Raw genomic sequence first — 18,733 nt, 5'->3', positions numbered from 1 at the left:
CATACATCCCTCTGCCGCTGAGCCATCAATTTTATAATCAGGAATGCAATACTTGGTTCAAATACACCCAACATAAATTTGTTTTTTAAATACCAAAATAATATAATGAGTGATTCCTGATATCACTCTAGACATCATAGGTTTCCATTCTCTTGGTAAAAATGTGCAATAAAATGCCTCCCCCCTTAAATTTATTATATAAAAACACAATACATCTGGACATTGTATTCATTGGAACCAGTTTTTGTCATAGCTTCTCAAGAGTTCATAACATTCCTGTTTGCAATCGATATATGCCATACCTCTACTGTCTATGACTAAACCCAGCTATGTATAGTATGGTTTGGTGAGTCACCATACAATATGAAGTTGCTGTTGATTATTTATTTCATATACAGATCTCCTTGTAATTGGTTTCCTATCTATTTTGTCTCAATCATGATTTATTGCATTAAAATACAAATGTTTATTTATTTATACCATAATACTACAACAGCAATAAATTTACGGGGGGGGGGGGCGGCAATTTTCACCAAAAAGCTAAAGAAAATCAAAGAAAAAATATAAACTTCAGACCAAAACAGACAAGACCACACAGACAAGATGACAAAAACATGGAAAAATGGCTATGAAAGATGGGAATAAATGGACAACTTGAATGAATTTGGATTGAACTGTGTACTCAGGGATGTCATCCCATAGCCAAGATATTTCGTACACAAAGTGGATTGTCCAAATGCAGACCTTTTCAAGAGAAATCTTCATTCTGGCCAAAAGCAGACCTTTATCCTCTCTGCAATTAATTTCTACAATAGATTTTTGGAGCCTATTTTTTAGACAAATTTCACAAAAAGCTCATGATTTGATGTATATTTATCTAAGATTTTGACACTGGCTTGATTGGAATGTAAGGATAGAAAGATTTCTGGCACAAGGACAACTACAGAAAACAGACAAACAAGAAACTGCACTAAATTGACATAGGTCCAATCAACATACCTCATAATGTTACAGGTGTTGTCATAGAAACCATTATACTGCTGATCACACATTCTAATCCTATGCCTTGTGTTCAAATCAACTATTCTAGTTGAAATCCATACACCCCCTATGGGAGACATGATATTAATTCATTTAAAATCTACACCTGTGCCGGGAGATTAAGCTTATGTCTTCCAAGGGGTGTATGGATTTCAACTGGAATAGTCCAATATCCTTTTTGGTCAAACTGAACATTTTACTCAGACCCATGAAGTTTTAGTGATTATATTATACTAGTATTTCAATCATTTGTATCATTTGGCTCAAGTTGTGTACATAACTTCTAACCATAATATTTAGTCTTTAGTCCCAAATTTTGAACAAATAAATTACCTCTACCCAAAAATGTAAGCATTTAATTGAATCATGCTCTGATATTAAATCCCTGATTAAGGATAGAATGTATGGTCAGCATAGCTGTTCTACTTATAAATCACTTTGACAATTTATGATAAATGGTGCACTATTTTATAAGAAAAATGTGTTGTGTGCATAATTCTCTGTATGATTTTATAGACAATATTTATATGTTACGACTACTTTTAATATATGCTCTATGTATATTTACGTAATTCCCACCTCCTGTTGAATTGACAACATTTCCAAATACTTATACATTAACAATTTAATTTCAATAATCAATATACCAGTATATTTTTTCTGTGCAGCATAATATTGATTAAACCACCAGGAATGGAAATGGTGTTTCTGTGGTACAATTTGTTAAATCAGAAAATCTAAAGAGTGTTTTTGTGGTAAGATTTGTTTAATCAGAAAATCTAAAAAGTGTTTTTTTGGTCAGATTTGTTTAATCAGAAAATCTAAAGAGTGCTTTTGTGGTAAGATTTGTTAAATCAGAAAATCTAATGAATCATCAAAGATAAGATTTGTGTGTACTATGCCACCTTGCAAGTGATAGACTGAATACAACCATACGGTCACATTTAAATCTGTCCATACAGACATTTCACACTTGTAGCTACATGCATTTTTGTGTGCATTGGGTTATTTTGGTTGCAATCCATATATGCCCCTATGGAAAACTTAACCTTAAACTCCCAGACACTGGGTGTAGACTTCAAATGAAGTCACCCATTCAGGTAAACCCATTTGAAATTCACACTCCCAGTGTGAATGATTAAGATCATGTCTTCCACAGAGGGTGTATAGATTTCATCTGGAATCGCCCATCACTAACAGTGCCTTTAAATTGCACTGAAGTAAAGTTTGATTGATTTGAAATCAAATTGCAATGCTATGTAAACAGCATTTTTCAAAAGACACTACCCTATATAATATTAATGTTGCCTTGCCAACATCATGTTCACTATGATCAATTGATATAATGTACCATTGAAAACCTGAAGTGCAGACCCAGGTTTTGATTAATATCTTAAAACTCTTAAACCTAATAAAACAATAGCTCTTGGTTAAGCCTATGTGAGGTGTATCAATGTATTGCTTATAATCATGATTAAATTTTATTAAACAAACTACTCTTTTTTAAAACAATTGATATGTGTAACAAAAACATGACAAAATGTATTTAAAAAGGCTAATTGTTGTGTCCAATACATCCATGCGGTTACCGAGCAACCAGTGATATTGTATTTGTTGTTTATTTTTCCCTGTAAACTAGTGGGTCATTAATCAAATGTATTGTGTAAAAAGACCTTTTTTAATATATATTTCTTTCCTGAATTGTTAAAGTGTTTTGTGAATATATTTCATCTAAATGATCAGGTCATTGAAACATATTTTGAGCTTCGTTGCAGGGCTTATATCAAACAAAAAGAAAAGACAAATTACAAAGAGAAACAAAAACAAGCAAGAAAAGACAGAAGCAATCATTTCTTTACCATCCCTGGGCATGTATTACACCCTTTATTCCCATATATAATATTCTGTCATTTATCTTGATGTATATATTATTCATCCAGTAGTTTAAAGCATTATTTTGGAATTAAATCTAATACTGGAACTGAAATTTTGCAACCAACTTTGCTTCGTTATATCCAAAACTATCAGACTTCATCAGGAATCTGATTGATGATGGTGTAACAATAGACGGTGAGGAATGTCTGCTAATGTCAGGTCCCGTGACAATTGGAAGCAGAGTCTCCCTTTCTTGTTAATGGCAGAATCCTCCACTATCTCCCATATGGATTCCCTGACTCCTTTTTCAAACCATCTCTCCTCCTTGTCAAGAATACATGCTTCTTCAGGATTGAAGAAGTGTTCAGTTATAGTGGTTGTACTCCGTAGTTTTGAGCTTCTTTGGTACTTGGGACCAGACAATCCGGCATTACAAGACATTCCTTGCCGTCTGACATCACACCATAATCAATCAGATGCCTGATGAAATCCGGTGGTTTCAGACGCAACATAGCAAATTGAGTTGCAAAATTTATTTAATTTCAAAATTATATTCTGTTATTTAGTTGTTATTCAAAATATTAAGATTAATGTCTTCATAGAACTGAAGAAACTCATGTTTTGATTTGTCTAATTTGAACAAACTTTTTCTGTGTAATATCAATATGGTTACATCTTTATAATAACCTGTGTTTTGTTTTGTCTAACTTTTCTTTGTAATGACAATATAGTTACATCTTTATCATGTTTATAATAAGGGAGATATATCTTTTCAGTGGATTTTGAAGGGGGAATCCAAAAATTTGTCTAAAACTGGCCATTATTGGCCCTCAAAGAGTGACCAGTGGAAGCTCAAGATGGGGGTGGGGGGTAGTAATTACAAAATTTCACATTTTGACAAACGGAATGACCCTTTAAAAGCAAAGGAATTGAATGCTATATGTTTTAATGTAATAACATGTAATTTAGTGTGTAATATGTGTTTATTATCTATCGATCACCATGAGTATAATATAGATTGTAACCAAGACAATGGGATGCATTTTGTCAATACTATATGTACTGTACTGTGGTTTGATTTCAATAAATTGTGCTACACAACACAAAAATGACTATAATGTGTTTCACTTCTTGTGAGTTTTCAACATGTTTTAGTTTATATTTTGTTTAGATTTAACACTATCATTGGAATGATACTTTAAAAGGCTTGATTTTTTGCTCCAAAATTGTACCAGTGGTTTGATTTTGGCTCCAAAATTTGTACCAGTGGCTTACCAATGAACAGTGAAACGTTCCAATAGACTTGGCCCGTGACCAAAATGAACTCAACCAAGACAGAAGGTAATGGGGCTACGAATCCTGCACAAGAACATATAAACACAATGGGGTACGATTGCTCGCTACAAGGGGAAACTGGATATAATTAATAAGAAACAATGAACAGTTCACCAACCAAAGTGTTACAATTAAACCAATTGTAACACTTTGGGTTTGTAAACTGTTCTTTCCTTCTTTGAACTTAACTAAGGCAAATTTGGCACATAAATAAGGTGAATTTGGTTTTTCTTTGGTCTGTAAGAAGATGTGAACAGGAAATTTGTTGATGTCCTGCATTTTGACCCCAGAGTTTTGTGGTGGTAGATTTTGTCTTGTATTGGCGCCAGGTGTTGCACCCTAGCAGACCACCAAGGTAAATGTCTACATCCGCTATACTCGTAAGGTCTGCTACTTCTCTAAGGTCCGCTAGACCTAAGGTCCGCTTCAATTAAGGTCTGCTACTCCTAAGATCTGCTTCTCCTAAGGTCCTCGACTCCTGAAGTCCACTACTCCTAAAGGTCTGCTACTCCTAAGATCTGCTATATACTTCTAAGGTCTTTACTCTGCTACTCCTAAGGTCTCCGAAAAAACGTGCAAATCTATTATTCCATCTCATTTGATGAATGGAGATACAGGTCTATAAACAGTGAAAATTATGTGGGTCGTATTATGATAAGGTCGAGCATAGTCCGAGGTTGCTCTGACTGAAAATCTCCAAACATTGGAACGTTGAATGATAAATACTGGCACGGTACACTCAGGCCACAGGAACTGAGCCAAACGATATAATTATATGAATTATATATCGCTGGATAAATAATTTAATATTTACATTGCACTCAGTTTGAAGGCAAAAAGAGCTGTAAAGGTGATGTAATGAACGCTTTCCACTCGCCGGGCCTCAGTTATAAATGTCAATTTATTTGCACCTCTGATCAAATCGACAAATATTTTGACATTCTTACTCGTTATGAAATTGAAACCAGGGTGTTATATATTTCCCGGGATATTTTCTCGGTATGTTTCATCATTTGAACTATACGTCTACATCACATGTTAGGTTTTTGTATAATTTTGCGTTTTCCTGTCACTGGGTCCAAATTGTCCATTTCTTGCACATAAAATTGAATGTTTTCCATCACAATTGCTGGGAAATATTATTTGCATGCACCGTTGACTACCTTGGTCAAATATTTTTAAATTTTAGTTCCAAGATTGAAACCAAGGTGTGCTCCTTATTTATGCGTGTAAATTTTCATTTTTGGTATAATTTTGCTCTTTTCCTGTCAGTGGATCCCCACTTGCCCATTAGTTACGTCACAGTTGGTAGCTTTGACTGAGCTAATTTCCTTTTAATTAACTACTGCAGAACAAATTACGTCAATATTGACCAGTTTGATAGCCATAGCTACCGATATTTGCAACGAGAACATGATGATATATAAACATCGTTTTCATTCTTGTGTCAACATTTGAATGATAATTTTTATAATTATAATCTTTATGACATGCCATGCCAGTCCTATCTAAACTACACATCTTCAAATCGTCTATCTTTTATTGTCATCATCGAATTCCTTCTTTCAATGACCGTACGGGGAGCTTTTCCATACGGGTAGCATTGTTGGTCATTTGGTATGTCAACGACCCACTTTTCATGTTTCGAACTTTGTAAAAAAATTCTTGAAATTTGCTAAATTGTACAAAATTTAATTTAAGAACCTCCTCCTCCTCCTCCTCCTCCTTCTTCTTCTTTAAATTTTTCTTAGTATGCCTAAGATTGGGGGATGAGGTTGTGAATCACGAAGTGTCTCTTTAAGAAATGTCTGAGAATGAAATAACTGAAATGTGACCATAACCAATAAGAAAACATTTGAAGAAGGTTTGGAAATATTGGAAACACGATTTCCTTTCATTTTTGTCTTGCTCATTATTGTTTGTTTATATTGCTATGACAACGCAATCAAATTTAGGAACATACAACTTGATTGCTACTGATCATAGTATTGGTAATTATGATCTAGACCCAGACTAAACAATCTTGGAACAAAAGTTCCAAAAGGGTTCTAACGTGTCTTCTTGGATGAACCCTTACACTTGAATCCAAAAAATGTTCCTAAAAATTCAAGAACATTTAGAGAACCATTTATTTCTGCTGCTTCTTTAGAAAACCAAACACAGGTTCCTCAGAGTGACCTAAGATCGTTTTTGGAACCTTTTAATAAGAGGGAACCTGCTTATTTGATTGCGTAAATAAAATAAAAATGAGACATACTAAAGACTATATATAAGAATAATTTGTTAACGAGTAACCCAATGCAACAAAACCAGGGTACTGCTTTCTTTTTTTATAATATATAAAATACAAATAAATCTATTTTAATTGTATCAAAATTAATTCAAAACGGTACCTGTTGAGTGACGTTGTGGCAATTAGCAATTTTCCTATCGATTTTGTGATACGGTGGCGTTTGCTTGTGTCAATAAGAGTAAATTATTAGTGTAATTTTACTAGGGCGACCGAGTTCTATACATGAGTTAATGCAATACACGTATGATTATTTGAAATGTAATTTTTGAAATTATATACCATGCTGCATTGCAAAAAGGAGATAAACTCATATCGAGATATTACGCATTGGCCCATGTCATAATCATATACATTATTGAATATACAAGTATCTTTTTTAGATTGTTTACTTATTCGTATTCATTTTAATACAATTAAAATAGATTTATTTGTATTTTATATTTTGGCCTTAACTCAAGAAAGGTGTGGCTACAAAACGATGCTCTTATAGTTATAAATGCATCTATGCACAGTTTCCACCTCGATACATCTGAATACACAAATTTGTCCAAGCACAGTGAGTCTAGCAATGCATTGTCTCTACACAGTCTGTGTTTACACTACATGGTCGAGTGGATAGCATCATAAGAGCTGTGTGAGCGCTTAGAAATTGATATAGACAGCACTCAGTAAAATTCCTTGTTTAAGGGCCTTCGGGTTATTGCACTAATGCTCTTGTTCTACCAGCTAAAATTATTTCGCCAGCATGCTTACAGTATATCATGAGAAAAAAACAATGCATGCCGGGATCAAACATATACTTGTAATAGTTCCAATATTTTCATCATGATAATATTGGTAATGTTCACACTTGTTGCGCTATTCGGTACTGCGTTGTAGAAGAGAATTATGTCTGGATTTATGCAATTGACAGATATGTACTTGTGATTATTTAACCGAACGCATAGAGTCATATTGGAAAGCGATCAAGAAATTGAGGACATCACCAAGACAACCGATTGTTCTAAACTGATCTCTTTTCAAATATTAAGGCGTCTTGAAATGTGACCGATTAGGCAGCGGAAATATTAAAGACGAAATATTCGGGACTGATATAGCTGGCAAACCCAAAATGGGGATGACTCGACTGTTCAGCATTATATTGCTTCATTTGGTAAGTATTTCTTTATTTGGTGAATATATTTTACGAATAATTGTAATTAGCACCACGTCCTTTTTATTTTGATCAATTATATATACATCATGAGAGAAGCTTTGGACGGGTTTACTGGTGGAGTCAAATTTGGCGGTAGCAGTATCACAAATCTACGCTATGCTGATGATACCACCCTATATATGCAGCAGTAGAGAGGAACTGCTGGCCCTTTTGAAATGCATCAAGGAAGCCAGTGAGGAGAAAGGTCTTCTGCTAAATGCCAAGAAGACTAAAGTAATGGTTATTGATAGAAATGGAACATGGAGAGGACTTTGTGATAGATGGTCAAAAGATCGAGGAGGTTAAACAATTTGAATACCTGGGTTCAATGATAGACAACAAAGGTGATAGCACATCCGAGATCAAAAGAAGATTAGCTATGGCAAGGACAACAACTCAGAGTATGTCAAAGATCTGGAAGAGTCGTGGTTTATCAATCAACCTCAAGGTACGGTTACTCCGTGCAACAGTCTTCTCAATTGCTACATACGGGTGCGAATCCTGGGCAATGACAAAGAATGACAGGAAGAAGATAGATGCATTTGAGATGTGGTGCTATAGGAGGCTGTTGGGAGTATCTTGGAAAGACAAGAAGACAAATATCTGGGTCCTGAATACTGAATAAGATTGGCACAGACTTAAACATCAGAAAGTCCATCATTGACTTTGGCCCACATTGTAAGAAAGGATGGTGGAGTTGAGAAGCAGATTCTTCAGGGAGCTGTGGAAGGCCATCGTGGAAGGGGACGTCCATCAACATCTTGGACAAGTGAAGTGAAGAACGTTTCATCACACGGAATGTATGGTGCAACACGTTTGGCTTTTGATAGAAGTAGATGGCGTACTCTTGTGAAGACCACAGCAGCGCAATCCTGCGCCATCTGACCAAGAGAGAGAGAGAGAGAGCGATATACATGCCATATTATATATAGGGCCTACATGTGTCGGAAAATCTTGCAAATTAAGAATATAGTAATTGCACATGAAATTCGCATTTGGTTCCACAGATAATGCTCATTATTATATTAAACGTAAGTGGTCAGTTATAAAGAACTTTTTCTATTTCAGATTGTTCATCGTTCTGAAGCCTTTCTCTGGTATGAGAAGAATTACACCAAAGCAGAGGCTGGTATGTACTCTACTTTGGACAACACTGGCTTTATTTACAACAGCCAGCCCGGTTTAGCCGAAGCTAGTCTAACAGGGAGCCTTGTAAAATACTCAAAAAAGTTATAAAAGTTTAGAGAATATATTAACAATTTACAATGATTATTATAACTCATAAGCCATTGCGGTATTAAAAGAATACCCATCCATAAAAATATTATATAAAACACAACACGGATAATTCATTAATAAAAACATCCATTCATAAAAATATTGTATTAAATATAACATGTGTTTTATGGCTAATATAGCCATTTGATAGAGTCTGACTCGCGCTCCCAATTATAGCTTGCCGCTTTTAGAGGATATGAGATGTGTCCCAAAGTTGTATACTATTTCTTCAGTATAAATAGTGTATTTTATATATATGCAATAAGATACAGTCTTTGAGTTTTAATTACACGAAAGCTCGAGCATTCCGGCACTGGAAAAGTATCACTATATTATATGAAGGGAACAAAACTAATCGCAACGGGCGAGTTGAGTTGAGTTTGCCACAGTTGAGTCTGCCGCAGTGCCGACGATAAAGAACACATTGAAGCATGGGCATCCCGGCTGCGGAAAGCGTACACTAGCGTGTATTTTGTAACGGTATCCCTTTCACATTACGATGCTGATCACAAAGTTGAAAAGGATTCAGCTTATTTTCTTTGGGTATACTGATGAACTTAAAAAAATACTTCATTCTCTTATTATCTTAAAAGCTCTTAGACTTATAAATATATTTATAAATGTTTAATTCTCGCTATTCGCAATAAGGGCGCCGCCAGCGGTTTGCGATGTAATCGTGATGTATCATGGGAAAATCGTGATGTATCATGGGAAAAGGTCGACATCCAAGTCCGCGCAATTCAGCATCGAAGTGGTTACGTAATTCTCTTGGTTACCGGATCACGCTATTTTGATATGCCTTCAAGTGCCATATACTTTGTGTGGTGATTGTTTCGATCGTGGTTCATAACTCAAGCGCGTGATCCCGTTGACATAGTAACATTACGTAACTTCGATACTGAATACGAATATTACCATGCTATTACATAGGAACACATGACAATATTTTTAGTTTGTCAATATAACGGTATTACACGCAAATCGATAGAGAAAAAATTAATTGTGCACATTTCAAATCACATTATTAAGTATTATTGAGTATCGATTCGCGTGTAACACCTTTATTTTGACAAACTAAAAAATATTGTCACGTGTTCCTATGTAATAGCATGGTAATATTCGTATTGCGCGGACTTGGATGTCGACCTTTTCCCATGATACATCACGATTACATCGCAAACCGCTGGCGGCGCCCTTATTGCGAATAGCGAGAATTGCATATATTAAATGTTTTAAGGTGGTTTTTACGGCTGTCGTGTCATGCTCAGATTTGCTTGAAAATGATACAGAATATGGAGATGGGTGAGAAAACTCACCTGCCAATTTTTTATTTTTTCCAAAAGAGCGTTTTTGACTTATGTAATTTTTTGTGATTGGAAAACCCCATAGACTTAGCACACGGCATGTTTTTGGCATGTTGCCAAGTTCATCAAATCAGCTTAATTTTTGAAAACAGATAATTTGTTTAAATTGAGTATAGAATTATTGTTCAAGGCTTCACATGCTTTGGATGTTACTCGCACATGAATTGGGTTACTTCATTTCGTACTTGAGTTAAAACTTGATTAAATTTCGAATAATCTCATACTACTACCACCACTTATTATTTCCATGGACAGCATCTCTTCTTGCTACTGCTGATGGCTATTGGTCTATGGATGACGATCTTAATGCAGCAGGAGCGTTGACTAGTAGCTCTTTGGTACAAGGTAACAAACACTCATGTGATTTTCTTCTTAAAGCCATTTGGATGTATCAGCTCCACGAATGACATGCATAATCTTGCTAGAAGTTGATACAACAAAAAGCCAAAATGTAAATCATGTCCATGAGTTATTAATTGTAAGGCGTTTCTTGAATTCGGCTTATTGTACGGTATACCACGTATTGATAAACATCTCAAAAAAGTAACTAATCCCTTAAATAATGGCCATTATTCAAAAACGGGTTATTGGGTTAAAAATCTGTAAAATGCGTTGGAAGCAGAATTTATTTCTGCGTATTTTGACACCTTATTTGTTACGATAGCCCAGAAAACAATAAAACACCGGTCAATTTAATGTAATGAAGTCCAGATTTGAAAGTTGCACTCACATACAATACAATAACACCCAGATATCATTACACAGATTTCCTTCCATTATACAGAATACAAAATCAATACAATTTACTGGAACTTTCAAATCTCGGGTTACATTGATTTAAATGTACGATGTGACGTCAATATTTAGTCAATTGCTATAAATGAGGTGTCAAAATGTGCAGAAATAAATTCTGCTTCCAACGCATTTTATAGATTTGCAATACAATCGCCCGTTTTTGAATAATGGTCATTATTTATGGGGGGTTAGTTACTTTTTTTTGAGATGTTTATTATAAAATGCTTATTATTTGGGTGGAGATTGAATCAATCGGGAATTATTTAATATGATGACTAAAAAACTATCAAAATCAAACATTACAGGTCCGGTAAATAAGGCACTGCGTACAGCAAGCAGCCCACACATTTTGTCAACAGCAATTCCTGCATGTATGGTTAACAGTGAAGCTTGCACCGGGGACGTGACGGGTTTTACCATCTCGTTGTGGTACTCATTGCGTCCTGATGGGGGTCTGAATTACGACAACAACCAATGTCTTCTACTGACAGTTGGCGAACAAACACAAAAACAGATAAAGGTAAACACTCATTCACGAAAACATGCAGACCATGACAATTAATAACATAAAACACTCCAAGAAGTTTGCTCAATGATATGATAATATCTTTAATTCTTAAGGGGGTGCTACACCCCTCGATAAATTTGTGTCTATTTTTGCATTTTTCTCATAAACTAATAACACAGTGGTAACAAAAGTTATGTATATTATAGGGGCAAGGAATCCAATTACTACACCGGAATTTCAGTGACCCAAGTCAAGCGGTTTGTTATTTATGATAAGAAATAAGGTACCGCTATAGGATGTACCTTGTTTCCTATCATATATACTGAACCGCTTGTCTTGATTCACTGAAATTTCAGTGTAGTGATTGGATTCCTTGCCCCAATAATATACATAACCTTTTTTACCAGTGTGTTATTATTTTTTGAGAAAAATGCAAAAATAATCACAAATTTACCACAGGGGTGTAGTACCCCCTTAAAGGAGGATTTCGTGATCCTAGCATCCTCTTTTTATGACATTTTTCAGCAGATATTCACGAAAAAGCTTATTCCCAAAATTTCAGTTGATTCCGATTTTGCGTTTGCGAGTTATGCATGATCGTGTGTATAACACTGCTCCATAGGCCATCAGGTAATTTCGTTCTGGTGCACCAGAACGAAATTCAAATTTGACGATATTTTTGCTAAACGAATTAATCTGCAAGACATTTTTGGTACATAAACATTATGTAGCCAGAGGTTTCCAGTGGTATAAAAATCTCAACTTTTTTTGAAAAAAGTGGGGGATGAGGCTGTGGATCACGAAATGCCCCTTTAATGCATTATTTTAGACATAAAACAGTTATGTAAAACAGAAAGAACCATTTTGGGGTTCTTGTAAATTTCATAGAACCCCTAGAACCCTATAGCTGTCCTGTTTTACAGGCACTCAGGCCTATATGTGTTACTGGTCTGTGTATTGTGACATGCTTAACACAATGCAATGGGAGGAAATGTATACACGCAAAGAAGTAAATTTTCATTCATATGAAAGTTAAAATATTTGGACGTTCTGCATTAAGCAATAAAGCCTACCCACCATTGCTACCAAACCTTCACAATTTGTTCACATTATCTCAAACATGGAAGAGTTTTAGGGACCGATCGTTATTTACGGCAGGGGGGGGAATGGGTGTTTTGGCAAATATATCGACAAAAAATTTCGTGTTCCCCCCTCGCGTCCGCTCAAAATTTTCGCGTTCCCCCTTGTTTTCCCAATTTTCTCCATTTAAAATTTAACAATCCCCCCTCCTGGTTCAACTAAAAATTTCAGGTTCCCCCCTCAAGACCACAAAAAAATTTCGTGTTCCCCCCTAAATTTACCCATTCCCCCCCCCCTGCCATAAATAACGATCGCTCCCTTACATTGAAAAAAGAAGCGCCGGTACTTAAATAGGAATCTAAAAATTAAAATACATTCATCAGATTCAAAGTCAAAGTATTGCAGAATTTTAATACATGTTACTTTGTGCAAATTGATTTAGATCAAGTTTGAAGGTGGTCCAGAACACAATATTTCATTTACCGTTCCGCATAATAGTAGCCATGATGCTTCTGTCCACATATGGGCCAGTAATATGACGGATCCTAGGTACAATGTGTGTAACAATTCGGATTTTACTACGAATACATGTGCAGCAAATGATATCACTCGAATCGGATGGCAATGGAATCAAGTGGCATTGGTTAACAGTAATACGTCAGGTAGGTATCACAGCAAATCACTACCTTACCCGTTTGGATCCAAGTACCACGTCAGGTAGGTATCACAGCAAATCACTACCTTACCCGTTTGGATCCAAGTACAACGTCAGGTAGGTAGCACAGCAAATCGTTCCTCTCTTACCTTAACACAGTTCCGAGGACATGCCTGTGTTGCTTTCCTTATCAAATATCGCTTATAATCCCCAGGATTGTTCCCAGCTACCCATGCTTTTTTATGAATCTCAAATGTTAAAAGCACATCCATTCTCATTCATAGTAATTGTGTGCTTATCATTCAAGAATGTACCTCCAATTATCAATGTTACATTGTAGCAAGAAACTGCAACGTTTTATTTGCGCAATATATTCGTTATTATTTTCCTTTAAATACAACAGCTTTGTTCGTTAACATTTTGAACGTACAGGTCTTAAAGCTTACTACAACACGTATGAGCTGAGTAATGTGGTACTAAATACCCGACTAAATACACAACTATATGATGTTACAACCGACACTGAACTATCTCTATATCCAAACGGAGGCTGCAATACGGTAGGTTTTGATGAAGTTGCTTATTGGACGAAAGCTCTTACGCAAGAAGACATTGCTGCTTTGCGGTTGGGTCCTTTTGGAACGAACGGAACTACCATCGTGACCACGAAAAGTAAGTAAAAAAAAAGCTCACAAATATTTCTAAATTTAATGTGGTTTCTCATCATTACATGACTTGTATTGACATAATACCTAGATACTAATGGAAAACCGAGTCACAGAATGTTCTTTGTAACATAACCATCAATATTAATTTGTATTGTTTATGTGCAGTTTTCTGGCATCTGGTAATGGTCTAACATACTTCCATCAACCATGTCCATGGTCGTCAAGAACCGTCAGAGTTTGAATGTGTTTTGCACCAATTGCACCAACCAATGTTTAAAGTGTTTTCTTATTATTGCTTATTTACGTATGGGATTTACGTAGGCTATTATTCTTTCATGATATCTTTGCCAAAGTTGCTTTATCACAAACAACACATCCATGTGTATCAATTTTCACAAAACCTATTGTTTTAGAGTGACGTAAAATTCTAGTCCTTACGTTGATAATGTTATCTGCATTACGTCCGCACTTACCACAAACAAATACCATCGACACATCACGAAAACATGCAAAATTCCGTTGTTACATCAGAGACAATCAGCACCGTGAGTTATCAGCAACAATAAACGCTGTATCTGACCGGAACTTATTAGAACACCCATCCCTTATCTGCAGAAACAACGACAGCCATTCCTGCAGACAAGTAATCGGCAACCCCAAATCCCGCTGTTATATCAGAGGCATTTAGTACCAAGTCCTCAAGAACATTAACCCGGGATATCTGAACCTATTAGAACATCCATCCCTTATCCGCAGAAAAACGGACAGCATTACTGCAGACAAGTAACCGGCAACCCCAAAATCCCGCTGTTATATCAGAGGCAATTAGTACCAAGTCCTCAAGAACATTAACCCGGGATATCTGAACCTATTAGAACATCCATCCCTTATCTGCAGAAACAACGACAGCATTACTGCAGACAAGTAATCGGCAACCCCAAAATCCCGCTGTTATGTCAGAGACAATTAGTACCAAGTCCTCAAGAACATTAACCCGGGATATCTGAACCTATTAGAACATCCATCCCTTATCTGCAGAAACAACGACAGCCATTCCTGCAGACAAGTAATCGGCAACCCCAAATCCCGCTGTTATATCAGAGGCATTTAGTACCAAGTCCTCAAGAACATTAACCCGGGATATCTGAACCTATTAGAACATCCATCCCTTATCCGCAGAAACAACGACAGCCATTACTGCAGACAAGTAATCGGCAACCCAAAATCCCGCTGTTATATCAGAGGCAATTAGTACCAAGTCCTCAAGAACATTAACCCGGGATATCTGAACCTATTAGAACATCCATCCCTTATCCGCAGAAAAACGGACAGCATTACTGCAGACAAGTAACCGGCAACCCCAAAATCCCGCTGTTATATCAGAGGCAATTAGTACCAAGTCCTCAAGAACATTAACCCGGGATATCATAACCTATTAGAACATCCATCCCTTATCTGCAGAAACAACGACAGCCATTCCTGCAGACAAGTAATCGGCAACCCCAAAATCTCGCTGTTATATCAGAGGCAATTAGTACCAAGTCCTCAAGAACATTAACCCGGGATATCTGAACCTATTAGAACATCTATCCCTTATCTGCAGAAACAACGACAGCATTACTGCAGACAAATAGTCGGCAACCCCCAAATCCCGATGTTATATCAGAGGCAATTAGTACCAAGTCCTCAAGAACATTAACCCGAGATATCTGATCCTACTAGAACATCCATCCCTTATGCTTTATCAACAAAAATAACGACAGCCATTACCACAGACGAATCATCGACGCAACCCCAAAATTGCGTTGTTACATCAGAGGCGATCATTGCCAAGTCGTCAACAACAACAAACCTGGGACATCTATCCCTTGTACCTTATCTGCAGAAACAATGACAGCTATTACCACAGACAAGTCATCCACGCAACCCAAAAAATCCTGTTGTTACATCAGAGGCAATTAAAGTTAATTTTTTATTACTTCCGTGGTCCGGGTATGTGCTGGTGAATTGCGATCGCGTAGAAGTGACAAGGTCGCCTACTATACCCACCGCGCCGACGACCAATGGGTCAACCGGTTTGTTGTAAAGTGCGTTGATTAGCCAATCAGCGTGATTGTTTGTTCCTTCTGTGTGTACGCTTGTCTACGCTTGGCGCACAGCTCGGACCACGGAAGTAATAAAAAATTAACTTTAGTACCAAGTCCTCAACAACAATAAACTCTGCATCTGAAAAGCACATGTCCCTTATGCTTTATCTGCAGAAACAACGACAAATCCCGTTGTTACATCAGAGGCAATCAGTACCAAGTCCTCAAAAACAATAAAGCCTGTATCTGAACCTAAGAGCACATGTCCCTTATGCTTTATCTGCAGAAACAACGACAGATCCCGTTGTTACATCAGAGGCAATCAGTACCGATTCATCAACAACAATAAACGCTGTATCTGAGACTACTGGAACACTGACCCATCAATCAGAATCAACACAGATTGCAAGTACTGCATCAGAATCTATCAAATCAACTGCTGTTAGTTCAACTGAAATGGGAATGACGTCTGATGCTGCAATCAAAACTACACAAGCTTCGACACCAGACGATTCTGTCACTTCTAAAAGAGTTTCACGAAGTACAACTTTGACATCTACCAAATCTACTACTCAGATACGGACTGTTAATGTAGTTCAGAAGCTAAACAACGTGAAGGGTCTTGCACAGGTAGTTTGTAATAGTAAAATTAAATGAAATAATAGGACAATAACAAACAACTAAACAAGACCATGACACTGAGCACGCTTTTAAAGTTGCACAACACACGACAATTCAGGCAATAGCATTTACTATAAATTAAACCAAGTCTTTCAATGTATCTATACTTTCAGGCTATCAATGCAAGTACAACAGCAAGTAAAGCACAAACTGTTCTACAGGATGTCCAATCAATTATAACAAGTGTCGCTTCAAATCAGATTGATACAGATGAAGAATCAGATATTACCGAGGATATTGTATCTGCTAGTGTAACTATTACCAAAACTGTGGCGGAATCGGCCATCTTTATGGACACTGCAACTACCAGTGAAGAGAAAATGAACGTTCGTCAGGTAAACGATAATGTCAATTCTGGCAATATTGGTATTATTGATTTGTTCTGCTGAAATAAAGAAATGTTAATAATGGATAATGGCGTAAATGGTCTGCAGTGAGTAACAATCAAGTCCAAGCAAACCAAGCAAACCAGCTATCATTGACACTCATAATATCGTCTCTAAATTAAGGATTATAGTCGATCATTCTCTTATGCAGATTTTAAGTACGGCCTTGCTAATTTCATAGCCTTAAATATTCCTTCTTCTCCGCGGTCTCTTAACGCACTTTGTATTACAGCAATGCTTGGAAACTCTGGAAGTCTCTTCAACGTTGGCTAGCCAAATATCATACACGGTGAGTAGCTTCGTTTGTATTTAATAACATTTTAATATCTATTGATTATTTTTACCCAGCAAAAATAATCACACATTTCCTTCCAAATATTATTACGAGTATCAATATCGTTGCTTATTGGGGCTAACATTGCTATATTTACAAAGCTGACATTTTGAATGGATAACCAGGATTTGGAAAATCTACATTAAAACTAGAATTGCACTATACCTGCAGTTATAGACATTTTATATTTTACTTTGTTTAAAGAATTCAAGCCAGAAAACTGCGGCAGCACTTCAAATAGAAGAAGCGATGACATCTTTACTGGAAACTTATTTAAACGATCCAACTGTTCCAACGGCTGAAAGTGTTACGACATCCAACCTAAGTAGGTAGAAGTTGCTTATTATAATGAAAGCTTCTCCGTATCATCTCTTCTGATCGTTTCCCAAGATGCAACTTTAATGATATTGTAATGTCCAATATTTCTAATAAGCCATTAGACAGTAATATATTGAACGGTTTTATAAACAAATACACCCATTCCATGTCATTCCAGAAATGAAATTCAAAAAGATTGACACCTCGTCAGGAGAGCCAATTAAACTGGATTTTACAAGTGGAGGAGGAGTCGAAATAAAATCAGACCAATACACAGCAGGTATGTGACATAATCAACCTGTCCTGATAATTTTGCTAATTTTGGACGATGCAAAGCGAACATGCATGGTTGTTGGATGATCTTTGTCATAGACCATCTCAAGGGCAGAGTAGAAAAATCGAATGTGCATAAGCCTTCTTAGAAAAATGTCCTTGTCTGGTTGGGTTACGCACTAAACCCTGTACCTTCAGTGGCAAATTTTAACCATACATTTGACAATGTGGCTCCCGTTATACTATTCTAATGCCGAGTTTGATTACATTATTAATTCATTAAAACACAATGCATTTTAAACATCAGATAACTCAATGCACATTTAAAGATATTGGTGTTTCATTTATCTTTAAAGCGACGTCAGAAGCACGAATAATTATAGCTGAAATATCGGATGGTTTACAGGATTTACTCCCAAACTCTCTCGATGAGTCTACCACAACTAGTTCTCAGGTCGGAGATGACTCAACCGAATACCAAATATCAAGCGTAATTTACAATGTTATATTGAGTGGTGGCGATGATACCAACTTTGATGATTTAGATATTACATTGACTATGGAAAC

The 18,733-nt window shown here is 36.4% G+C and overlaps 1 protein-coding gene across 1 annotated transcript; it reads left to right on the top strand.

Annotated features, from left to right (window-relative positions):
• Window positions 1–7,416: 7,416 nt before the first annotated feature.
• On the top strand, window positions 7,417–18,181 carry LOC140151728 (uncharacterized). Its single transcript, XM_072174066.1, has 11 exons — window positions 7,417–7,697; window positions 8,808–8,868; window positions 10,637–10,726; window positions 11,482–11,696; window positions 13,207–13,426; window positions 13,852–14,091; window positions 16,461–16,804; window positions 16,969–17,190; window positions 17,474–17,530; window positions 17,780–17,900; window positions 18,072–18,181. The coding sequence occupies exons 1-11, from the start codon at window positions 7,656–7,658 to the stop codon at window positions 18,179–18,181; spliced, it is 1,722 nt and encodes a 573-aa protein (XP_072030167.1). The 5' UTR covers window positions 7,417–7,655.
• The last annotated feature ends 552 nt before the right edge of the window (window positions 18,182–18,733 follow it).

Source organism: Amphiura filiformis, chromosome 5 (assembly GCF_039555335.1).
Source record: "Amphiura filiformis chromosome 5, Afil_fr2py, whole genome shotgun sequence".
Classification (NCBI taxonomy): Eukaryota; Metazoa; Echinodermata; class Ophiuroidea; order Amphilepidida; family Amphiuridae; genus Amphiura; species Amphiura filiformis.
Note: the sequence above shows the minus strand (reverse complement) of the source record. Positions and strands in the feature narration are given on the sequence as shown.